The sequence below is a fragment of the Scyliorhinus torazame genome, chromosome 4 (assembly GCF_047496885.1).
Source record: "Scyliorhinus torazame isolate Kashiwa2021f chromosome 4, sScyTor2.1, whole genome shotgun sequence".
NCBI lineage: Eukaryota > Metazoa > Chordata > Chondrichthyes > Carcharhiniformes > Scyliorhinidae > Scyliorhinus > Scyliorhinus torazame.
Window position 1 is genome coordinate 347877852 of NC_092710.1, and position 25814 is coordinate 347903665.

At 51.5% G+C, this 25814-nt stretch overlaps 1 protein-coding gene across 1 annotated transcript in view; it reads left to right on the forward strand.

The window, feature by feature from the left end:
• The window catches only part of lrrc73 (leucine rich repeat containing 73), a 183033-nt gene that overhangs the window by 149175 nt on the left and 8044 nt on the right, over positions 1–25814 (forward strand). The window contains exon 5 of the mRNA XM_072500286.1: positions 18712–18901. Coding sequence (XP_072356387.1) covers positions 18712–18901 — 190 coding nt within the window. The remainder of the gene's footprint in view (positions 1–18711; positions 18902–25814) is intronic.

Consider the following 25814-nt stretch of genomic DNA (forward strand, 5'->3'; position numbering starts at 1 on the left):
CCACCCTATTCCCATAACCCAGCAACCCCACCTAACCTTTTGGACACTAAGGGATAATTTAGCGTGGCCAGTCCACCTAACCTTCACATCTCTGGACTGTTGGACGAAGCCAGAGCACCCGGAGGAAATCCACGCAGACACAGGGAGAACGTCCACACAGCCAGTGACCCAAGCTGGTCATCATCAACAATAACACATTGGGTGGGATTTTCTAGACCTTCCTGATCATTGAGTCCTACCAAAGGCATCCCTGCGGTGGGTTCCTCAGAAGTTGAGCAGGCTAGCCATGCATAACGCCATAGAACTCACCAGGACTGGAAGACCCTCCTGGCAGTCAACAGCAAGCACCCTTCGCTGCTGGAAATCATGTCACATTTGCGGGGGAGGGGGGGGAACAGGGAAATCCTACCCATTGCATTTATGTACTGACTTTAAACAGCCCGAGGCACTTTGGATGGCTATTATCAGACTGTTAGGCTATCAGGCTATTATCACCTGAGGAAGGAGCAGCGCTCCGAAAGCTAGTGACATCGAAACAAACCTGTTGGACTTTAACCTGGTGTCGTAAGACTTCGTACTATTATCAGACTGAATTTGACACTGAGCCACATAAAGAAATCTTAGGCCAAGTGACCAAACGTTTGCTCAAAGAGATAACGTTTGAGGAGCATGTTAAAGGAGGAAAGAGATGTAAAGAGGCCGAGATGCTTAGGGAGGGCATTACAATGTTTAGGGCCTTGGCAGCTCAAGGCATGTCCAGCAATGGTGAAGTGGATCAGGGATGCACAGAAGGTCGAAATTAAAGGAGCATTGATATCTCAGAGGATTAAAATAAAAGCAAATTATTCCGGATGCTGGAAAATGAAACAAAAACAGAAAATACTGGACAATCTCAGCAGGTCTGGCAGCGTCTGTGGAGGGAGAAGGGAGCTAACATTTCAAGTCAAAATGACTCTTTGTCAAAGCTAACTCAGAGGATTATAGGGTGGAAGTGGTCATCGAAAGGATTGGGAATTAGGTCCCGGCGGATTGGAAATTGGAATCTATCATCAAGGAAGAAATAGCGAGGCATCTGGATGGAAATTGTCCCATTGGACAGACGTAGCATGGGTTCATAAAGGGCAAGTCGTGCCTAACTAATTCAGTGGAATTTTTTGAGGACATTACGAGTGCAATAGATAACGGGGAGCCAATGGATGTGGTATATCTGGATTTCCAGAAAGCCTTTGACAAAGTGCCACACAAAAGGTTGCTGCATAAGATAAAGATGCATGGCATTAAGGGGAAAGTAGTAGCATGGATAGAAGATTGGTTAATTAATAGAAAGCAAAGAGTGGGGATTAATGGGTGTTTCTCTGGTTGGCAATCAGTAGCTAGTGGTGTCCCTCAGGGATCAGTGTTGGGCCCACAATTGTTCACAATTTACATAGATGATTTGGAGTTGGGAACCAAGGGCAATGTGTCAAAGTTTGCAGACGACACTAAAATGAGTGGTAAAGCAAAAAGTGCAGAGGATACTGGAAGTCTGCAGAGGGATTTGGATAGGCTAATTGAATGGGCTAGGGTCTGGCAGATGGAATACAATGTTGACAAATGTGAGGTTATCCATTATGGTCGGAATAACAGCAAAAAGGGATTATTATTTCAATGATAAAATATTAAAACATGCTGCTGTGCAGAGAGACCTGGGTGTGCTAGTGCATGAGTCGCAAAAAGTTGGTTTACAGGTGCAACAGGTGATTAAGAAGGCAAATGGAATTTTGTCCTTCATTGCTAGAGGGATGGAGTTTAAGACTAGGGAGGTTATGCTGCAATTGTATAAGGTATTAGTGAGGCCACACCTGAAGTATTGTGTTCAGTTTTGGTCTCCTTACATGAGAAAGGACGTACTGGCACTGGAGGGTGTGCAGAGGAGATTCACTAGATTAATCCCAGAGCTGAAGGGGTTGGATTACGAGGAGAGGTTGAGTAGACTGGGACTGTGCTCGTTGGAATTTAGAAGGATGAGGAGGGATCTTCTAGAAACATATAAAATTATGAAGGGAATAGATAGGATAGGTGCGGGGAGGTTGTTTCCACTGGCGGGTGAAAGCAGAACTAGGGGGCATAGCCTCAAAATAAGGGGAAGTAGATTTAGGACTGAGTCTAGGAGGAACTTCTTCGCCCAAAGGGTTGTGAATCTATGGAATTCCTTGCCCAGTGAAGCAGTAGAGGCTCCTTCATTAAATGTTTTTAAGAGAAAGAAAGATCATTTTTTGAAGAATAAAGGGATCAAGGGTTATGGGGCGGGTTTCTCCACTCCCGCGCCGGTTGGGAGAATCGCCTGGGCCGCCAAAATTTCCCGGGACGCCGGTCCGATGCCCTCCCGCGATTCTCCCAAGCGGCGGGAACGGCCCCGTCAAGTTACGGGGGCCGGAGAATCGCCGGAGACACCCAAAATGGCGATTCTCCGGCACCCCCTCTATTCTCAGGCCCAGATGGGCCGAGCGGCCAGGCCAAAACGGCGGGTTCCCCCCGGCGCCGTCCACACCTGGTCGCTGCCGTCGGGAACAGCGCGCGAACGCTGGGGGGGCGGGTGGGCGAGGGGGGATCCTGCACCGGGGGGGTACCTCAAATGTGGGGTGGCCCGCGATCGGTGCCCACCGATCGTCGGGCTGTCCTCTCTGAAGGAGGACCTCCTTCCTTCCGCGGCCCCGCAAGATCCGTCCGCCATCTTCTTGCGGGGCAGACTTAGAGAGGACGCCAACCACGCATGCGCGGGTTGGCGCCGGCCAACCCGCACATGCGCGGATGATGGCAGTTATGCGGCGCCGGCCGCGTCATCTATGCGACGCCACCTTTACGCGGGCGACAAGGCCTGGCGCGTGCAGATGACGCGGCCCCGATCCTAGCCCATTGTCAGGGCCTGAATCGGTCGGGATCGGGGCCGTTTCACACCGTCGTGAACCTCGACGGCGTTCACGACGGCGCGGCCACTTTGGCGCGGGAGTGGAGAATCCCACCCATGGTGTTTGGGCCAGAAAGTGGAGATGAGTCCACAAAAGATCAGCCATGATCTCATTGAATGGTGGAGCAGGCTCGAGGGGCCAGATGGCCTACTCCTGCTCCTAGTTCTTATATTCTTATGAAAGAGGAAGAACTGAGACCAGGGTGATATTTTAACAGAATGATGAGAATTAGTCCAGTCCAACGATGTGCAGGCTTACAGGGATAAGGCGGGAGTGTGGGCCTAGGTAGGGTGCTCAATTGGAGAGTCAGTACAGACTCAATGGACCGAATGCCCTCCTTCTGCACTGCAGAGATTCTGTGATTCTCTGATTCTAATTATAAAGTTGAGTATTGCTGAAGTTGGCACTGTTTTCCTGCGAGAAGAGAAAGTCTGGACAGAGTGGATAGGGAGATACTGTTCCGATTGATGCAAGGAACAAGAGGCCACAGATTTAAGGTAATTTGCCAAAAAAAGCAACCTGAGGAAAGATCTTTTTCACACAGTAAGTGGTTATGAACTAGCATGCACTGTCCAAGAGTGTTGTGGAGGTAGATTCATTCAACAAATTTAAGAGGGATTAGATTATTATCTGAAAAGGAAGAATGTGCAGGGAAAATGCATGGGAGTGCTTCTAGGTAAATTGTTGCAACATGTGCCAGCACAAACACAACGGTCCGAATGGCCACATTCTGTGCTGTAACAATTCTGCAAAGTAGAAGTCTTAACCAAATTTCCATTATTTTTAAATGCATTTTATTTTAAAAGTTGTTTCATTTATGAGTATAGGAATTTAACAGTGTAAGTATTTTATCCAACAGCGTATAACGTTTTAATTTTTTTCAGCTGGGTAAGGTCCTGCCAAACCTAAATACAGCATTTTCCAATAGTAGTAATGCGAAAATCTGATTTGCTTAATATTGTAGGTTAACGTAGATTTACGCTTTTCAGGAATGCAATGAAAATGTTAAACAAGGGCTAACTGTGTTCCCGTTGAGTCAATAGACTCAATAGACTGTTATATTTCATAGTTTTCGGATGAATAGAGAAACTGTAAAATCATCATTTATTGCTGTGAGTCTTGCCCTCTTTGAGTGTTTTGCATCCTAATCTCATTCTGTTTTGCCTCTTGCTCTTCTGTTCCTCCACTTACTCTTTATTTGTAAGGGTCACAAAGAGTCACCACTGAGTTTGTTGGAATGAAAACTTACTTTATTTTACAATAACTATTATTTACAGCTCCGGTAGTTCCCGACTGGGTGTTCTCTAGTCGGTGCCTTATTGGCTGACTACATATATACATAATCAGACATAGCTAAAAGTCCCCTGCCCCCTTATCGGAGGAGCTCATATACTGCAAGACCCACAGGATAGTTAATCATCCCCACCACGTAACACCCGTCCGAGTTATAACATCCCTCCCCCCCCCAAACTCCGAAGAATCCTCTGAAGACCGTGGCAAATAAGGGCGCAGGACCCTCTTGGTGTCTGGCTGGGTGTCGTTCACCCGAGATGCTGGATCGGGCGGCATGTATCAAGAAGGTGAGCGCCGCTTCCAACACGAACGACGTGGCGGCTGCAATTCCCGAGGTTGTGTATCCGAGGGTTCTCCATCAGAGACCTCTTGAGTTTCCATCTCGAGGCTGAGTCGATGACCTCAGTCACGTCAGCAACTCGACTCCCTTGGGGTTCTGCTGTGGCCTTATTCGGCTGCCAATGCGGTTTTAGAAGACATTTATAAAACGAGGACCTTTCCGAAAAAGCGGTCGCCTGGACTGAAGGTGGTCAAGATGCTTTCTCATAAGACGACTCTGGGCTTGCACCTGGTAAGAAATCAGCCCTCTCTGGCAGAGGATAACGCTGGAGATGCACTGGGGAAGTTTCGTACAGACACAAAAGTACAAAGGGCGCGATTCTCCGAAATGGAGACTAACGGGCACGGGGACTACCGAAGGGGGCCAGCACGGCACTGGAGTGGTTCACGCCGTTCCAGCCTCCCTTCCCGGCGCCAACTGGGCACCATGCTAATCCGCGCATGCGCAGTTGGGCCTCGCCAAAATGAGCATGCGCGGGGGACCTCTTCAGCGCGCCGGCCCCGATGCAACATGGCGTTGGGGTTCAGGGACCGGCCGCGCAACAAAGTAGGCCCGGGGGGGAGAGGCCGGACCGCCGATCGGTGGGGGTCCGATCGCGGGCCAAACCCCATCGGAGGTCCCCCCCTGGGGACGGAGCCCACCCCCCCACAAGCCGCCCCCGACCCTTCGCACAGAGTTCCTGCCGGCAGTGACCAGGGGTGAAAGGCGCCGGCGGGACTCTGCTTTTTCCTCGCGGCCCATCTAGGCCGGAGAATCCGCGGCCCCGCCACTGACAACTGCCTGCGACCGGCGGCGCGCCAAATGCGCTGGTGCAAATGGCGGCGATTCTCTGCACCTCGGAGAATCACGTGCCGGCGTTGGGGCGGCATGGCACGGTTGCGGCGATTCTCCGGCCCGGCGCGGGGCTGGGAGAATTGCGCCCAAAGTGTCTGGAAAGTCGAAGTCAAGTGGGGCACACCCTTGCTGCTCCTGGTTGTGGCGCACGTTCACACCTGTGTCTAGAAAAATCATGCGAAGGGAGGTACAAAGTCTACGCCTCTGATGGGCCAAATTCCCGACGGCAAGGTTCACTTGTGCTTTTAGAAACGGTACGGGATTCGCCGGATTCGCGATTGACACTCAGGAGGCTGACAAGCTGCAGCTGCATATACACACCTCACTCTCTACACACATCATCCCATCCAACAAGATGGCAGCGAGAAGAGCAGCACCCTGTTTTATGGACGCCGTGCTTGAGACCCTGCTGGACGCCATGCAGGAGAGGTGGGCCACCCTTCCGTGGCCCACTGCCAGCCGCTGTCGTTTGCCGTGCCTGGGTGCAGGGCAGAGTCCATCAGCGCCACAAGCAACACCGTCCGGACCAACCAACAATGCCGGAAGACACTACACGACCTCCTCAAGACAGCAAGGGTGAGTAGGTAGCACTGTGCCCTTGGCACGAACCCCCATTCCACATACCGGTAACCCTACCCCACCACCCGGAGGACAGCCGAACCCCCACCCTGCACCACATGCCAGCACCCATACCATCCGCCATGAATCAGCATGTCCAAGAGTGTCTTGGCCATGGATCAGCATGTCCAAGGCCCGGGGTATTCTGTGCAGGCGGTGGCCGAGGCCCAGGACAGGGTTACTCTATCACAGACAGCCATGTGCCAGAGCCATCTGGACGTTGCAGTGGCACTCCTGTGCGTGGCTCAGTCACAGCGGGCCATGGCTGAGAGAGTCAACGTTGCCCAGGAACAAATGCAGAGGGAGGTGGCCCAGTCCCAGAGGGAGACAGCGCAGTCATTGCCTGATGTGGCACAGACCCAGAAGGTGGTGACACAGTCACAGTGTGATGAGGCGCAGTCCCAGATGGAAGTGGTCCATTCCTTGTGCTCCATGGCCACGAAAATGCAGACTTGATCGATTTATTGTCACATGTACCGAAGTACAGTGAAAAATATTTTTCTGTGGCCAAGGGAATATACACAGTACGTACATGGTAGACAAAAAGAATAATCAACAGAGTACATAGTCAAATGGTGATTGGTTACAGTGCGAAACAAGGGCCAAACAAAGCAAATACATGAACAAGAGCAGCATAGGGCGCCGTGAATAGTATTCCTATAGGGAACAGATCAGTCCAAGGGAGAGTCGTTGAGGAGTCTAGTAGCTGTGGGGAAGAAGCTGTTCCTATGTCTGGATATGCGAGTCTTCAGACTTCTGTGTCTTCTGCCTGATGGAAGGGTCTGGAAGAGGTCAAAGCCTGGGTGGGAGGTTTCTCTGACAATGCTGACTGCCTTCCTGAGACAGCGGGAGGTGTAGAATCAATGTGAGGGTGGCAAACTTGTGTGATGCGTTGGGCTGAGTTCACCACACTCTGCAGTTTCTTGCGATCGTGGGCCAAGCAATTGCTGTGATGCAGCAGGATAGGACGCTCTCTATGGCAGATCTGCAGAAGTTTGTGAGAGTCGATGCAGACATGCCAAATTTCTTTAGCTTCCATTGTTGGACTTTCTTGACTGTTGCATCAAAGTGAGTGGACCAGGACACACTGTTGGTGATGGTGACCCCCAGGAACCTAAAGCTATCGACCATCTCCACGTTGGAGCCATTGATGCAGATAGCAAAGACTAAAGAGCTGGCCATTGACTTTAGGAAGCAAAGTACTGTACACACCCCTGTCTGCATCAACGGGGCCGTGGTGGAGATGGTTAGCAGTTTCAAATTCCTCGGGGTGCACATCTCCAAAAATCTGTCCTTGGCCCACCCACGTCGACGCTACCACCAAGAAAGCACAACAGCGCCTATACTTCTCAGGAAACTAAGGAAATTTGGCATGTCCACATTAACTCTTACCAACTTTTACAGATGCACCATAGAAAGCATTATATCGGGCTGCATCACAGCCTGGTATGGCAACTGCTCGGCCCAGGACCGCAAGAAACTTCAGAGAGTCGTAAACACAGTCCAGCCCATCACACAAACCTGCCTCCCATCCATAGAACATAGAACATAGAATATTACAGCGCAGTACAGGCGCTTCGGCTTTCGATGTTGTGCCGACCTGTGAAACCACTCGAAAGCCCATCTACACTATTCCCTTATCATCCATATGTCTATCCAATGACCATTTGAATACCCTTAGTGTTGGCGAGTCCACTGTTGCAGGCAGGGCATTCCACACCCTTACTACTCTGAGTAAAGAACCTACCTCTGACATCTGTCTTATATCTATCACCCCTCAATTTAAAGCTATGTCCCCTCGTGCTAGACATCACCATCCGAGGAAAAAGGCTCTCACTGTCCACCCTATCCAATCCTCTGATCATCTTGTATGCCTCAATTAAGTCACCTCTTAACCTTCTCTCTAACGAAAACAGCCTCAAGTCCCTCAGCCTTTCCTCATAAGATCTTCCCTCCATACCAGGCAACATTCTGGTAAATCTCCTCTACACTCTTTCCAATGCTTCCACATCCTTCCTATAATGCGGCGACCAGAATTGCACGCAATACTCCAAATGCAGCCGCACCAGAGTTTTGTACAGCTGCAACATGACCTCATGGCTCCGAAACTCAATCCCTCTACCAATAAAAGCTAACACACCGTACGCCTACCCCCGGGAAATGCCTTTAGATATATGCAGGTGAGGGCTCTTGTGAGGCGACAGGTGAGGGAATTCCCGTTGCTCCCGGCACAAGAAGTTCAAGATAGGGTGATCTCGGGTGTATGTGTCAGGGAGGGCAAGGTGTCGGAAATACACCAGGAGTTGAAAGAAGAGGGGGAAGCGCTGGTAGAAGAGTTGAAGGGTAAATGGGAGGAGGAGCTGGGGGAGGAGATCGAGGAAGGTCTGTGGGCTGATGCCCTAGGTAGGGTTAATTCCTCCTCCTCGTGTGCCAGGCTCAGCCTGATACAATTTAAGGTGGTCCACAGAGCGCACTTGATGGGGGCGAGGTTGATTAGGTTCTTTGGGGTAGAGGACAGATGTGGAAGGTGCTCAGGCAGCCCGGCGAATCATGTCCATATGTTTTGGTCATGCCCGGCACTGGAGGGGTTCTGGAGAGGAGTGGCGGGAGCAATATCTCAGGTGGTGAAAGTCCGGGTCAAGCCAAGCTGGGGGCTAGCAATATTTGGAGTAGTGGACGAACCGGGAGTGCAGGAGGCGAAAGAGGCTGGCATTCTGGCCTTTGCGTCCCTTGTAGCCCGGCGAAGGATCTTGCTAATGTGGAAGGAGGCGAAGCCCCCCAGCCTGGAGGCCTGGATAAATGATATGGCTGGATTCATAAAGTTTGAGAGGATTAAGTTTGCCTTGAGAGGGTCTGCGCAGGGGTCCTACAGGCAGTGGCAACCGTTCCTAGACTATCTCGCGGAGCATTAGAGGAAGGTCGGTCAGCAGCAGCAGCAACCTTGGGGGGGGGGGGTGGAGGGGACGTCCTGGGAGGGGTGGGGGCGGGGGGGGGAAGGGGGGACTGCCTGGGAGGGTGGATGAGCAAGAGATAACATGAAGGGTTGGGGAAACTGGCACGTACGGGTGAGGGCCAGTGTACAAAGCTGTGTAAATATATCATTTTGCCATGTATATATCTTGCTCTGCGCGATTTCTCGTTTTTTTTGTTACGAAGGGTTATTGTTTGTGAGGGAGAAAAATTGTGTTAAAAAACTTTAATAAATTATATATTTTTTAAAAACACACCGTACGCCTTCTTAACAACCCTCTCAACCTGGGTGGCAACTTTCAGGGATCTATGTACATGGACACCGAGATCTCTCTGCTCATCCACACTGCCAAGAATCTTACCATTAGCCCAGTACTCTGTCTTCCTGTTATTCCTTCCAAAATGAATCACCTCACACTTTTCTGCATTAAACTCCATTTGCCACCTCTCAGCCCTCTGCAGCTTATCTATGTCCCTCTGTAACTTGTAACATCCTTCCGCACTGTCCACAACTCCACCGATTTTAGTGTCATCTGCAAATTTACTGACCCATCCTTCTACACCCTCCTCCAGGTCATTTATAAAAATGACAAACAGCAGTGGCCCCAAAACAGATCCTTGTGCTACACCACTAGTAACTGGACTTCAGTCTGAACACTTCCCGTCAACCACCACCCTTTGTCTTCTTCCAGCGAGCCAATTTCTGATCCAAACTGCTAAATCTCCCTGAATCCCATGCTTCCGTATTTTCTGCAGTAGCCTACCGTGGGGAACCTTATCAAACGCTTTACTGAAATCCATATACACCACATCAACTGCTTTACCCTCATCCACCTGTTTGGTCACCTTCTCAAAGAACTCAATAAGGTTTATGAGGCACGACCGACCCTTCACGAAACCGTGTTGACTATGTCTAATCAACTTATTCCTTTCCAGATGATTATACACCCTATCTCTTATAAACCTTTCCAAGATTTTGCCCACAACAGAAGTAAGGCTCACTGGTCTATAGTTACCGGGGTTGTCTCTACTCCCCTTCTTGAACAAGGGGACAACATTTGCTATCCTCCAGTCTTCTGGCACTATTCCTGTTGACAAAGATGACTTAAAGATCAAAGCCAAAGGCTCAGCAATCTCTCCCTAGCTTCCCAGAGAATGCTAGGATAAATCCCATCCGGCCCAGGGGACTTATCTATTTTCAGCCTTTCCAGAATTGTTAACACCGCCTCCTTATGAACCTCAAGCCCTTCTAGCCTAGTAGCCTGAATCTCAGTATTCTCCTCGACAACATTGTCTTTTTCCTGTGTGAATACTGACGAAAAATATTCATTTAGCACCTCTCCTATCTCCTCGGACTCCAAGCACAACTTCCCACTACTGTCCTTGACTGCGCCTACTCTTACCCTAGTCATTCTTTTATTCCTGACATATCTATAGAAAGCTTTAGGGTTATCCTTGATCCTACCTGCCAAAGACTTCTCATGTCCCCTCCTGGCTCTTCTTAGCTCTCTCTTTAGGTCCTTCCTAGCTAACTTGTAACTCTCGAGCGCCCTTACTGAACCTTCATGTCTCATCTTTACATAAGCCTCCTTCTTCCTCTTGACAAGGGTTTCGACTGCTTTGGTAAACCACGGTTCCCTCACTCGACCACTTCCTCCCTGCCTGACAGGTACATACTTATCAAGGACACGCAGTAGCTGTTCCTTAAACAAGCTCCACATTTCCATTGTGCCCATCCCCTGCAGTTTTCCTCTCCATTTGATGCATCCTAAGTCTTGCCTCATCGCATCATAATTGCCTTTCCCCCAGATATAACTCTTGCCCTGCGGTATATACCTATCCCTTTCCATCACTAAAGTAAATGTATTCGAATTGTGGTCACTATCACCAAAGTGCTCACCTACCTCCAAATCTAACACCTGTCCTGGTTCATTACCCAGTACCAAATCCAATACGGCCTCGCCTCTCGTTCGCCTATCTACATACTGTGTCAGGAAACTCTCCTGCTCACATTGGACAAAAACGGACCCATCTAAAGTACTCGAACTATAGTGTTTCCAGTCAATATTTGGAAAGTTAAAGTCCCCCATAACAACTACCCTGTTGCTTTTGCTCCTATCCAGAATCATCTTTGCAATCCTTTCCTCTACATCTCTGCAACTTTTCGGAGGTCGAAAGAAAACCCCTAACAGGGTGGCCTCTCCTTTCCCGTTTCTAACCTCAGCCCATACTACCTCAATCGACGAGTCCTCATTCAACGTCCTTTCTGCCACCGTAATACTGTCCTTGACTAACAATGCCACCCCTCCACCTCTTTTACCATCTTCCCTGAGCTTACTGAAATATCTAAACCCTGGCACCTGCAACAACCATTCCTGTCCCTGCTCTATCCATGTCTCCGAAATGGCCACAACATCGAAGTCCCAGGTACCAACCCATGCCGCAAGTTCACCCACCTTATTCCGGATGCTCCTGGCATTGAAGAAGACACACTTTAAACCACCTTCCTGCCTGCCGGTACACTCCTGCAACTTTAAAACCTTGCTCATGACCTCACTACTCTCAACATCCTGTGTACTGGAGCTACAATTCAGGTTCCCAAGCCCCTGCTGAACTAGTTTAAACCCTCCCGAATAGCATTAGCAAATTCTCTCCCCCCCCCCCAGGATATTGGTACCCCTCTGGTCCAGGTGTAGACCATCCCGTTTGTAGAGGTCCCACCGACCCCAGAATGAGCCCCAATTATCCAGAGATCTGAAACCCTCCCTCCTGCACCATCCCTGTAGCCACGCGTTCAACTCCTCTCTTTCCCTATTCCTCGTCTCGCTATCACGTGGCACGGGTAACAACCCAGAGATAATAACTCTGTTTGTCCTAGATCTAAGTTTCCACCCTAGCTCTCTGAATTTCCACCCTAGCTTCCCTTGCAACAGCCAATCAGCATTTCTGCTCTACTGCCCTCTGCTGGATCTACACCTCCCGCTGGCTGGGGAAAGTGGGCAGCATCATCAAAGACCCCTCCCACCCGGCTTACTCACTCTTCCAACTTCTTCCATCGGGCAGGAGATACTGAAGTCTGAGAACACGCACGAACAGACTCAAAAACAGCTTCTTCCCCACTGTCACCAGACTCTTAAACGACCCTCTTATGGACTGACCTCATTATCACTACACCCTGTATGCTTCATCCGATGCCGGTGTGATGTAGTTACATTGTATACCTTGTGTTGCCCTATTATGTATTTTATTTTATTTTCTTCCCATGTACTTAATGATCTGTTGAGCTGCTCGCAGAAAAATACTTTTCACTGTACCTCGGTACACGTGACAATAAACAAATCCAATCCAATCCAATCCAAGATAGGGGTGTGTGTCATGCTACACTTCCTGAAGTCGATGATCAGTTCATTGGTTTTGCTAACATTTTAGAGAGAGGTTGTTTTCGGTACACCATGCAACCAAGTGATCTGATTCGCCGTTATTTGAGATACAACCCACCGCAGTCGTATCACCCGCAAACTTACAGATCAAATTGAAGTTAAATCTTGCCACACAGTCGTGTCTGTACAGGAGTACAGGAGGACTGCGCACACATCCTTGCGGGGTCCCGGTGTTGAGGACTATTGTGGAGGAGGTGCTGTTACCGATCCTGACAGATTGCAGTCTGTTGGTGAGGAAGTCAAGGACCCAGCTGCACAGGGAAAGGTCAAGACCAAGATTGCAGAGTTTGGTTATTGGTCGAGACGGCATGGTCGAGACGTCAGTAGGCCTCCAGGACTGGCAGAGGAGGAGCTTCAGGGGATAGCTCCACACGCACACCCATCCCATGGAGTAGCCCGGGGCCCATTTGGCACCCCGATGTAGGAGAAGGTGATGGGGCCCGTACCGGGGAAGTACTGAAACACTCGGACCCCCTCCCTCTCCCATCCCTGGCGCATCTAGTGGGCAATGGGCAGAACAGGTCACACCACGCCATCTAGGACCACCGGAGCAGCACACCCCCACACCCTGTCCTCACCTCTGCCACCCCAGGGATTTGATGGGACCGTGTGATGGAATGGCTAGCTTGCATGGAGGGATCACCCGGTTAGACGGTGGAAAGTGTTACCGTGGGCAGGAGTCAGACACAAACGATGCAGAGCACCAGAGCTCATCGCAGAGCAGGTTGTCATCAACCTCCATCCCATGGACCAGACCTGCTGTTACTGCCAACCCAGGGCCCCCACCCAGTAGTGTGGCATGTATGTATCATGGAGGGGATTGTGGGGGTGGGATGTGGTGACCCTGACCAGCCCCCCCCTCCCCCACCCAGTCAGTGAACCTGAAGGTGATCCGAGTGTTCCGTGCGTCCTGCCGCACACATGTCCCACTCATCCTTGCCCTCCTCCGCATCCTCCTTATTGGATGGAGACTGGTGTTCATTCTCCTCTTCCAACATGTTTCAATGTTCTGGAGGACGCAGCAGGCTGCCACTATGTGGGCAACCCTCTCAGTGTCATACTGGAGGGCTCCTCCAGAGTGGTCCAGGTACCTGAACTGCATCTTCAGGTTGCTGAAGCACCGCTCAATCCCACTCCCTGGGCCCGGCATGGCCGTCAGTGTTGCGGGTCTCCCCGTCAGTCTGTGGCCTCCATATAGGCATCATCAGCCACGATTGCAGTGGATAACCCCTGTTGCCCAGAAGACAACCTCCCAGACGGGGGTGCGCCTGTAAGAGGCTGGGAATCGTCGCATACACTACCTCCGCGGCAGCCCCCCAGACGTACCCGCTTAACCCCCAGACTTACCCGCTAACTCCGCAGGCCTGCGCTGCAAGGCGCCCCGCTACCGCCACCGGCCAACGCTGCTTCTTCTGCGGCCAGGCGAATCACCCGCGCGCGTGCTGCCCGGCCCGCACCGTCACCTGCAAAGGGTGCGGCAAGAAAGGCCACTATGCCGCGCTCTGCCTTGCCCGCGCGGTGAATGCGGTATCCAGTGACTACCCTCAGCCGCTCCTCCAGCCGCCCGCTGTGCAACCACAGCCGTTCTTCCAAGTCTCGACTGTCCCAGGTCCACCGCCGCACTCCCTTTTAACCGCCCCGCCGGCCCAACGCGCACCGCAGCCTTTGCCCATCCAGGCAGCGTCGCAGCCGCAGCCATTCTTCCCCCCGGCAACCATGATGGAGGAGTGCGTGCAGCCATTTTGTCCCTCGCCGGTCCAATCGTCGGGGTCTCTGTCCCCGAACTCCATGGGCGACCCCTGGCCGGCGCCATCTTGGATGGGGCCTTAAGCCCCCAGCACGGTTGGCTACGCGCTGCCGGACCAAAACCCCTTGCTGCAGCTGGCCTCCGCCACACTGGAGCAGCATGCGCCGCCAGTTTACTCCTCCCGCCGCCATCTCCGGAGTCCCCGGAATCCACGTGCGATCCATGGCCGGCGGCATCTTGGATGGGGCCTCAAGCCCTCAGCACGGCTGACTACGCGCTGCCGGACCAAAACCCCTTGCTGCAGCTGGCCTCCGCCACGCTGGAGCAGCGTGCGCCGCCAGTTTACACCTCCCCGCCGCCACCTCCGGAGTCCCCGGAATCCACGTGCGATCCATGGCCGGCGCCATCTTGGATGGGGCCTCAAGCCCCCAGCACGGCTGGCTACGCGCTGCCGGACCAAAACCCCTTGCTGCAGCTGGCCTCCGCCACGCTGGAGCCGCGTGCGCCGCCAGTTTGCTCCTCCCCGCCGCCATCTTCGAAGTCCCCGGACTCCACGTGCGATCCATGGCCGGCGCCATCTTGGATGGGGCCTCAAGCCCCCAGGTGGCTACGCGCTACCCGACCAAAACCCTTTGTTGCAGCTGGCCTCCGCCTCGCGGGAGCAGAGTGCGCCGCCAGTTTGTCCCTCCCCGCCGCCATTTTGTTCCTCCCCGCCGCCATCTTCGGAGTCCCCGGACTCCATGTGCGATCCATGGACGGCACCATCTTGGATGGGGCCTCAAGCCCCCAACACGGTTGACGATGCGCTGCCCGATCTTCACTCCTTGCTGCAGCTGGCCTCCATTACCCTGGACCAGAGTCGGCCCCGAACGCTAGCAAAGGCCACCACCACGATCGGCATCAACGGCCACGTGACGTCATGCCTCATCGACTCCGGGAGCACGGAGAGCTTTGTCCACCCCGACACGGTAAGGCGCTGTTCTCTGGTCACCTATCCCACCCAACAAAGGATCTCCCTGGCCTCCGGGTCACACGCGGTGCAGGTAAAAGGGTTCTGCCTCGTGAACCTCACCGTCCAAGGCAGGGAATTCCGCAATTTCCGCCGAGACGTGCTGCCGCACCTCTGCGCAGCCACCCTTCTGGGACTGGATTTCCAGTGCCACCTACAAATCCTTACTTTTAAATTAGGCGGCCCTATACCCCCCCTTACTGTTTGCGGCCTCGCGACCCTTAAGGTCGACCCGCCTTCCCTGTTTGCGAACCTCACCCCGGATTGCAAACCCGTCGCCACCAGGAGCAGACGGTACAGCGCCCAGGACCGGACCTTCATCAGGTCCGAGGTCCAAAGGCTGCTGAAGGAAGGGGTCATCGAAACGAGCAACAGCCCCTGGAGGGCTCAAGTAGTGGTGGTAAAGACCGGGGAGAAGCATAGGATGGTCATCGACTATAGCCAGACCATCAACCGGTTTACACAACTGGACGCGTACCCCCTCCCCCGTATTGCCGACCTGGTAAACAGGATCGCGCAATACAAGGTCTTCTCCACGGTGGATCTCAAGTCTGCCTACCACCAGCTACCCCTCCGTAATAGCGACCGCCAGTACACTGCCTTCGAAGCAGATGGGCGGCTCTACCACTTTTTAAGGGTTCCCTTTGGTGCCACAAACGGGGTCTCGGTCTTCCAACGTGAGATGGACCGAATGGTTGACCGGTACGGCTTACACGCAACGTTCCCGCATCTTGAAAACGTCACCATCTGCGGCCATGACCAGCAGGACCACGACACCAACCTCCGTAAATTTCTCCAGACCGCGCACTTCCTGAATCTGACCTACAATAAGGAGAAGTGCGTGTTTAGCACCGACCGTCTAGCCATCCTAGGCTACGTAGTGCGAAATGGAGTCACAGGCCCCGACCCCGAACGCATGCGCCCCCTCATGGAGTTCCCCCTCCTCACAGCCCCAAGGCCCTAAAGCGCTGCCTCGGCTTCTTTAGCTACTATGCACAATGGGTTCCTAATTACGCCGACAAGGATTGACCCCTAATCCAATCCACAACCTTCCCCCTGTCGACGGAGGCCCGCCATGCCTTCTGCCGCATCAAAGCGGACATCGCAAAAGCCACGATGCGCACCATCGACGGGTCCCTCCCCTTCCAGATCGAGAGCGACGCGTTTGACGTAGCTCTGACCGCCACCCTCAACCAAGCGGGCAGGCCCGTGGCTTTCTTCTCCCGCACTCTCCATGCCACCGAAATTCGCCACTCCTCGGTCGAAAAGGAGGCCCAGGCCATAGTGGAAGCTGTACGGCACTGGAGGCATTACCTGGCCGGCAGGAGATTCACTCTCCTCACGGACCAACGGACGGTGGCCTTCATGTTCGATAATGCACAGCGGGGCAAGATTAAGAACGACAAGATCTTGCGGTGGAGGATCGAACTCTCCACCTTCACTTACGAGATCTTGTATCGTCCCGGGAAGCTGAACGAGCCTCCTGATGCCCTATCCCGCGGCACTTGTGCCACCGCACAAGTAGACCGCCTCCGAGCCCTCCACGAGGACCTCTGCCACCCGGGAGTCACCCGGTTCTTCCATTTTGTTAAGTCACGGAACCTGCCCTACTCCATCGAGGAGGTCAGGACTGTCACCAGAGACTGCCGAATCTGCGCGGAGTGCAAACCGCACTTCTACCGACCAGAGAGGGCGCATCTGATAAAGGATTCCCGTCCCTTTGAACGCCTCAGCATGGACTTCAAAGGCCCCCTGACATCCACCGACCGCAACACGTATTTCCTGAACGTGATTGATGAGGACTCCCGGTTCACATTCGCCATCCCCTGCCCGGACATGACCACGACCACCGTCATCAAGGCACTCCAAACTATTTTTACACTGTTCGGTTCTCCCGCATGCATCTACAGTGATATGGGGTCCTCCTTTATGAGCGACGAGCAGCGCCAGTTCCTGCTAAGCAAAGGCATCGCCTCGAGCAGGACCACCAGCTATAACTCCCGGGGAAACGGGCAGGTAGAAAGGGAGAACAGAACGGTCCAGGAATCTCCCAGTCTCCCGCTGGCAAGAAGTCCTCCCAGAGGCCCTTCACTCCATTCTCTGATCCTTCACTCTGATTCTCTGCCACTCTCTGATCCTTCACTCTGTTGCTCTGCCACTCTCTGATCCCTCACTCTGTTTCTCTGCCACTCTCTGATCCCTCACTCTGTTTCTCTGCCACTCTCTGATCCTTCACTCTGTTTCTCTGCCACTCCCTGATCCTTCACTCTGTTTCTCTGCCACTCTCTGATCCTTCACTCTGTTTCTCTGCCACTCTCTGATCCTTCACTCTGTTTCTCTGCCACACTCTGATCCTTCACTCTGTTTCTCTGCCACTCTTGATCCTTCACTCTGTTTCTCTTCCACTCTCTGATCCTTCACTCTGTTGCTCTGCCACTCTCTGACCCTTCACTCTGTTTCTCTTCCACTCTCTGATCCTTCACTCTGTTTCTCTGCCACTCTCTGATCCCTCACTCTGTTTCTCTGCCACTCTCTGATTCTTCACTCTGTTTCTTTTCCACTCTCTGATCCTTCACTCTGTTTCTCTGCCACTCTCTGATCCTTCACTCTGTTTCTTTTCCACTGTCTGATCCCTCACTCTGTTTCTCTGCCACTCTCTGACCCGTCACTCTGTTTCTCTGCCACTCTCTGATCCTTCACTCTGTTTCTCTGCCACTCTCTGATCCTTCACTCTGTTTCTCTGCCACTCTCTGATCCTTCACTCTGTTTCTCTTCCACTCTCTGATCCTTCACTCTGTTTCTCTGCCACTCTCTGATCCTTCACTCTGTTTCTCTGCCACTCTCTGATCCTTCACTCTGTTTCTCTGCCACTCTCTGATCCTTCACTCTGTTTCTCTGCCACTGTCTGATCCTTCACTCTGTTTCTCTTCCACTCTCTGATCCTTCACTCTGTTTATCTGCCACTGTCTGATCCTTCACTCTGTTTCTCTGCCACTCTCTGATCCTTCACTTTGTTTCTCTGCCACTCTCTGATCCTTCACTCAGTTTCTCTGCCACTCTGTTTCTCTGCCGCTCTCTGATCCTTCACTTTGTTTCTCGCTCTCTCTCTCCCAATTGTTTTATGTTCATCCCTTGCTATCATGCCTTGATTTTCTAAGGAAATTTTCTCAGCCATCTACCGTGACTAAATACTTATTTCACGCTTTTGCCATTTCTTTATTTTTCATTATTAATTTCTCAGACTCACTCTCCAGAGGAACAAATCTAGCTTCAGTAGCATTGCGATTAATTAAAGTGTTTCTAGCATTGCACTGGCTGAAATCGCCTCACTTGTAAGGCCTAGCAATACACAGCCAGGGCCACACATTGGGAAGTTATTGATAAGATTGCAAAATGAAAATGGATGTTCCCCATGATAAGTTTGGACTGATATGTTATGATGTATAGCAGTGACATTCACTCCCTGCACAATGGACATCACCATAATTCAGCATATGTCCTGTCTCTCTCAGATATTTCTGGACATGGTGGAGAATTATCCGACCTCCATGCGGACCCTCATCCTTGGAGAAAACAACATCAGCTTGGAACTACAGCAACAAATCTCGGATCTGCTGTCTGAAGGAGAGGAAGAGGAGGAAAATGAGAATGAAGGACAAGAAGATGCAGAAAGAGAGAAGGAAATCTGGATTTCTCAGAACAGTGAGGAACTATCTTTAAATATCTCTGGGCTATTAGGGTGTTGGCCAAAGTCCAAATGTCTTTGAAGTAGAATATAGAATCGGGGAGTAATAGAGGGAGGGGAGAGGATTCTAATGGGTGGAAAAAAATAATTTGACTGTCATGAATCCTGGAGGTGTTGGATCCTGATAGTCAATGCATGAGCTGAATGCAAAATGCTTTTGGATTTTCTGAGATATATCATCAGGTGCTAGATAAGTATCAGTTTTGTTATTTTATTGGTTGAAGACCCACAGTGGCAATTTAACAGGTATGAGATGTGTTCCAGACGATCTCATTCACCTTCTTTCTGACCGTTTGATCTATTTCTCCCTCGCCCTCTATCTCTGATCCTTCATGCTGCTTCTCTGTTTTTGTTTTCATTCTCGCACTCTCTCATTCTTGCACTCTCACTCTCACACTCCTCTCACTCGTTAGGATACTGGACCAGACCCCAACTTTTGTTAAAATACCGGCTGAGAACCCCAAACAATGTTTCTATTGAAAACTGTGAGGAAAGGATACTTCACCCAGGGAGTGATGACTCGGACCAATAGGTATATTTTATGTTTAAACAAATTTTAATTTAAGCACAGAATTAATCCCATTAACTTCAATGAAATAGCTTTACAATTAACAGTGAAACAGGTCCTAAATAAAAGGAAACTCTTTAACTTACTATTTACACCCCCCTCCACTTCTTAGAGCCCCTCAGCGCTATGGCCAATGGCTCGATTGCCAACGCGAACAGTAACGGGAACAGGGGACACCCCTGTCTTGTGCCCCTATGTAATCGGAAATAGTCGGATCGTTGCCTGTTTGTAACCATGCTTGCCACCGGGGCCCCGTACAGGAGCTGAACCCATCTGATGAACCCCTCTCCAAATCCAAATCTCTTCAGTACCTCCCACAGATAATCCCACTCCACTCTATCGAATGCCTTCTCTGCATCCATCGCCACCACTATCTCCGCCTCCCCCTCCGATGGGGGCATCATCATCACCCCCAGCAACCTTCGTATATCGGCATTCAATTGCCTCCCTTTAACAAACCCTGTCTGGTCGCCATGTACCACCCCTGGGACACAGTCCTCTATCCTTGTCGCCATCACTTTGGCCAGTAACCTGGCATCTACATTTAGGAGGGAGATGGGCCTGTATGACCCGCACTGCAGCGGGTCTTTGTCTCATTTCAGGATCAACGATATCGTCGCCTCCGACATCGTCGGGGGTAGTGTCCCCCTTTCCTTAGCCTCATTGAAGGTTCTCGTCAGAAGTGGGGCCAGTAGGTTCACATATTTCCTGTAAAATTCCACTGGGAACCCATCTGGTCCCGGGGCCTTTCCTGCCTGCATGTTCCCGATTCCTTTTACCACCTCCTCCGCCTCAATCTGCGCTCCCAGTCCTGTCACCTCCTGCTCCTCAACCCTCGGGAACTCCAACTGGTCCAGGAAATGTGTCATTCCCTCTTTCCCCTCCGGGGGTTGGGACTTATACAGCCTCTCATAAAATGACTTAAACACCCAGTTCACCCTCTCCGCCCTCTGTTCCATCCTTCCCTCCCCGTCCCTGACTCCTCCGATCTCTCTCGCCGCCCCCCTCTTCCTAAGTTGTTGGGCCAGCAGTCGGCTCGCCTTTTCCCCATATTCGTATTGTATTCCCTGTGCCTTCCTCCACTGCGTTTCCGCCTTACCCGTGGTCAGCAGGTCAAAGTCCGTGTGTAGTCTCCGTCTTTCCCTGTAAAGCCCTTCATCCGGGGCCTCCGCATATTGCCTATCCACCCTCAGAATCTCCCCAATCAGTCTCTCCCTTTCTTTACCCTCTTGTTTCCCCTTGTGGGCCCTTATGGAAATCAGCTCCCCCCTAACCACCGCCTTCAGCGCCTCCCATACTACTCCCACCTGGACCTCTCCATCATCATTGACCTCTAGGTATCTTTCAATACATTCCGTCACCCTTCCACATACCCCCTCATCCGCCAACAGTCCCATGTCTAATCTCCAAAGTGGGCGCTGCTCCTTCTTCTCTCCTAGATCTAGATCTACCCAATGTGGGGCGTGATCTGAAACGGCTATAGCCGAATATTCCGTTCCTGCCACTTTCGGGATCAGCGCCCTTCCCAGGCCAAAAAAGTCTATCCGGGAGTACACTTTATGGACGTGGGAGAAGAAGGAAAACTCTTTACTCCTCGGTCCAGCAAATCTCCAGGGATCTACTCCTCCCATCTGCTCCATAAACCCCTTAAGCACCTTGGCCGCTGCCGGCCTCCTCCCGGTCCTAGATCTGGACCGGTCCAGCCCTGGGTCCAGCACCGTGTTGAAGTCCCCACCCATTACCAAATTTCCCATCTCTAGGTCCGGGATGCGCCCCAACATACGCTTCATAAAACCCGCGTCATTCCAGTTCGGGGCATATACGTTCACCAGCACCACCGCCTCACCTTGCAATCTGCCACTCACCATCACGTACCTGCCCCCACTGTCCACCACTATGGTCTTAGCCTCAAACGATACCCGTTTCCCCACCAGTATTGCCACCCCTCTATTTTTCGCATCTAAGCCTGAGTGGAATACCTGTCCCACCCATCCTTTCCTTAATCTGACCTGATCCGCCAATTTCAGGTGCGTCTCCTGAAGCATAACCACATCCGCCTTCAGTCTCTTTAGGTGCGCAAATACCCTTGCCCCCTTAATCGGCCCATTCAACCCTCTCACGTTCCACGTGATCAACCGGGTTGGGGGGCTCTTTACCCCCCCCCACTAGCCCCTCTTTACCCCCCCGTCGACTAGCAATCCCCTTTTTTAAACCAGCTCCTCACCCGGGTCCCACGATCCCGTTTGTCCCCCAGACGGCGCCCTCCCGTCCCGACCATCCCATCGTCAGGAATCCCCTGTGGTTGTCCCCCTCTCGAACAGGTATACCCCTTTGGATACTGTCGTGGGGGTAGCCTATCAGGGGAAAACAGCAGCAGCCAGAGCAGTGGCACCACGGCTGGCTCTGATGTTCAGAAGGGAGGGTCAAAGCGCAGAAGAGTAATAGTAATAGAGGACTCTATAGTCAGGGGCAGAGATAGGCGCTTCTGTGGACGTGAAAGAGACTCCAGGATGGTATGTTGCCTCCCTGGTGCCATGGTCCAGGATGTCTCCGAACGAGTAGAGGGCATCCTGAAGGGGGAGGGCAAACAGGCAGAGGTCGTTGTACATATTGGTACTAACGACATAGGCAGGAAGGGGCATGAGGTTCTGCAGCAGGAGTTCAGGGAGTTAGGCAGAAAGTTAAAAGACAGGACCTCGAGGGTTGTAATCTCGGGATTACTCCCTGTGCCACGTGCCAGTGAGGCTAGAAATAGGAAGATAGAGTGGCTAAACACGTGGCTAAACAGCTGGTGTAGGAGGGAGGGTTTCCGTTATCTGGACCACTGGGAGCTCTTCCGGGGCAGGTGTGACCTATATAAGGAGGACAGGTTGCATCTAAACCGGAGAGGCATAAATATCCTGGCCGCGAGGTTTGCTAGTGTCACACGGGAGGGTTTAAACTAGTATGGCAGGGGGGTGGGCACGGGAGCAATAGGTCAGAAGGTGAGAGCATTGAGGGAGAACTAGGGAATTAGGACAGTGGGGCTCTGAGGCAGAGCAGACAGGGAGAAGTTGCTGAACACAGCGGGTCTGGTGGCCTGAAGTGCATATGTTTTAATGCAAGAAGTATTACGGGTAAGGCAGATGAACTTAGAGCTTGGATTAGTACTTGGAACTATGATGTTGTTGCCATTACAGAGACCTGGTTGAGGGAAGGGCAGGATTAGCAGCTAAACGTTCCAGGATTTAGATGTTTCAGGCGGGATAGAGGGGGATGTAAAAGGGGAGGCGGAGTTGCGCTACTGGTTCGGGAGAATATCACAGCTGTACTGCGGGAGGACACCTCAGAGGGCAGTGAGGCTATATGGGTAGAGATCAGGAATAAGAAGGGTGCAGTCACAATGTTGGGGGTTTACTACAGGCCTCCCAACAGCCAGCAGGAGATAGAGGAGCAGATAGGTAGACAGATTTTGGAAAAGAGTAAAAACAACAGGGTTGTGGTGATGGGAGACTTCAACTTCCCCAATATTGACTGGGACTCACTTAGTGCCAGGGGCTTAGACGGGGCGGAGTTTGTAAGGAGCATCCAGGAGGGCTTCTTAAAATAATATGTAGACAGTCCAACTAGGGAAGGGGCGGTACTGGACCTGGTATTGGGGAATGAGTCCGGCCAGGTGGTGGATGTTTCAGTAGGGGAGCATTTCGGTAACAGTGACCACAATTCAGTAAGTTTTAAAGTACTGGTGGACAAGGATAAGAGTGGTCCTAGGATGAATGTGCTAAATTGGGGGAAGGCTAATTATAACAATATTAGGCGGGAACTGAAGAACATAGATTGGGGGCGGATGTTTGAGGGCAAATCAACATCTGACATGTGGGAGGCTTTCAAGTGTCAGTTGAAAGGAATTCAGGACCGGCATGTTCCTGTGAGGAAGAAGGATAAATACGGCAATTTTCGGGAACCTTGGATAACGAGAGATATTGTAGGCCTCGTCAAAAAGAAAAAGGAGGCATTTGTCAGGGCTAAAAGGCTGGGAACAGACGAAGCCTGCGTGGAATATAAGGAAAGTAGGAAGGAACTTAAGCAAGGAGTCAGGAGGGCTAGAAGGGGTCACGAAAAGTCATTGGCAAATAGGGTTAAGGAAAATCCCAAGGCTTTTTACACGTACATAAAAAGCAAGAGGGTAGCCAGGGAAAGGGTTGGCCCACTGAAGGATAGGCAAGGGGATCTATGTGTGGAGCCAGAGGAAATGGGCGAGGTACTAAATGAATACTTTGCATCAGTATTCACCAAAGAGAAGAAATTGGTAGATGTTGAGTCTGGAGAAGGGTGTGTAGATAGCCTGGGTCACATTGAGATCCAAAAAGACGAGGTGTTGGGTGTCTTAAAAAATATTAAGGTAGATAAGTCCCCAGGGCCTGATGGGATCTACCCCAGAATACTGAAGGAGGCTGGAGAGGAAATTGCTGAGGCCTTGACAGAAATCAGTCCCGGAGGACTGGAGAATAGCCAATGTTGTTCCTCTGTTTAAGAAGGGTAGCAAGGATAATCCCGGGAACTACAGGCCGGTGAGCCTTACTTCAGTGGTAGGGAAATTACTGGAGAGAATTTTTCGAGACAGGATCTACTCCCATTTGGAAGCAAATAGACGTATTAGTGAGAGGCAGCACGGTTTTGTGAAGGGAAGGTCGTGTCTCACTAACTTGATAGAGTTTTTCGAGGAGGTCACTAAGATGATGCAGGTAGGGCAGTGGATGTTGTCTATATGGACTTCAGTAAGGCCTTTGACAAGGTCCCTCATGGTAGACTAGTACAAAAGGTGAAGTCACACGGGATCAGGGGTGAGCTGGCAAGGTGGATACAGAACTGGCTAGGTCATAGAAGGCAGAGAGTAGCAATGGAAGGATGCTTTTCTAATTGGAGGGCTGTGACCAGTGGTGTTCCACAGAGATCAGTGCTGGGACCTTTGCTCTTTGTAGTATATAGAAATGATTTGGAGGAAAATGTAACTGGTCTGATTAGTAAGTTTGCAGACGACACAAAGGTAGGTGGAATTGCGGATAGCGATGAGGACTGTCAGAGGATACAGCAGGATTTAGATTGTTTGGAGACTTGGGCGGAGAGATGGCAGATGGAGTTTAATCCGGACAAATGTGAGGTAATGCATTTTGGAAGGTCTAATGCAGGTAGGGAATATACAGTGAATGGTAGAACCCTCAAGAGTATTGAAAGTCAAAGAGATCTAGGAGTACAGGTCCACAGGTCATTGAAAGGGGCAACACAGGTGGAGAAGGTAGTCAAGAAGGCATAGGGCATGCTTGCCTTCATTGGCCGGGGCATTGAGTATAAGAATTGGCAAGTCATGTTATTATTATTATTATTATTATTATTATTATTATTATTTTTTATAAAAAATTAATTTAGTTGTTAGCTAGATCTTGGTAGAAAGTTAGAGGAATGGCAGGGAAGGGAGTACAATGTTCCTCCTGCAGGATGTTTGAGGTGAGGGATGCAGTTAGTGTCCCTGCTGATTTTACCTGCAGGAAGTGCTGCCATCTCCAGCTCCTCCAAGACCGAGTTAGGGAACTGGAGCTGGAGTTGGAAGAACTTCGGATCATTCGGGAGGCAGAAGGGGTCATAGATAGCAGCTTCAGGGAATTAGTTACACCAAAGATTGGAGATAGGTGGGTAACTGTAAGAGGGACTGGGAAAAAACAGTCAGTGCAGGGATCCCCTGCGGTCGTTCCCCTGAGAAACAAGTATACCGCTTTGGATACTTGTGGGGGGGGGACTTACCAGGGGTAAGCCATGGGGTACGGGCCTCTGGCACGGAGTCTGTCCCTGTTGCTCAGAAGGGAAGGGGGGAGAGGAGCAGAGCATTAGTAATTGGGGACTCTATAGTCAGGGGCACAGATAGGAGATTTTGTGGGAGCGTGAGAGACTCACGTTTGGTATGTTGCCTCCCAGGTGCAAGGGTACGTGATGTCTCGGATCGTGTTTTCCGGGTCCTTAGGGGGGAGGGGGAGCAGCCCCAAGTCGTGGTCCACATTGGCACCAACGACATAGGTAGGAAAGGGGACAAGGATGTCAGGCAGGCTTTCAGGGAGCTAGGATGGAAGCTCAGAACTAGAACAAACAGAGTTGTTATCTCTGGGTTGTTGCCCGTGCCACGTGATAGTGAGATGAGGAATAGGGAGAGAGAGCATTTAAACACGTGGCTACAGGGATGGTGCAGGCGGGAGGGTTTCAGATTTTTGGATAACTGGGGCTCTTTCTGGGGAAGGTGGGACCTCTACAGACAGGATGGTCTACATCTGAAC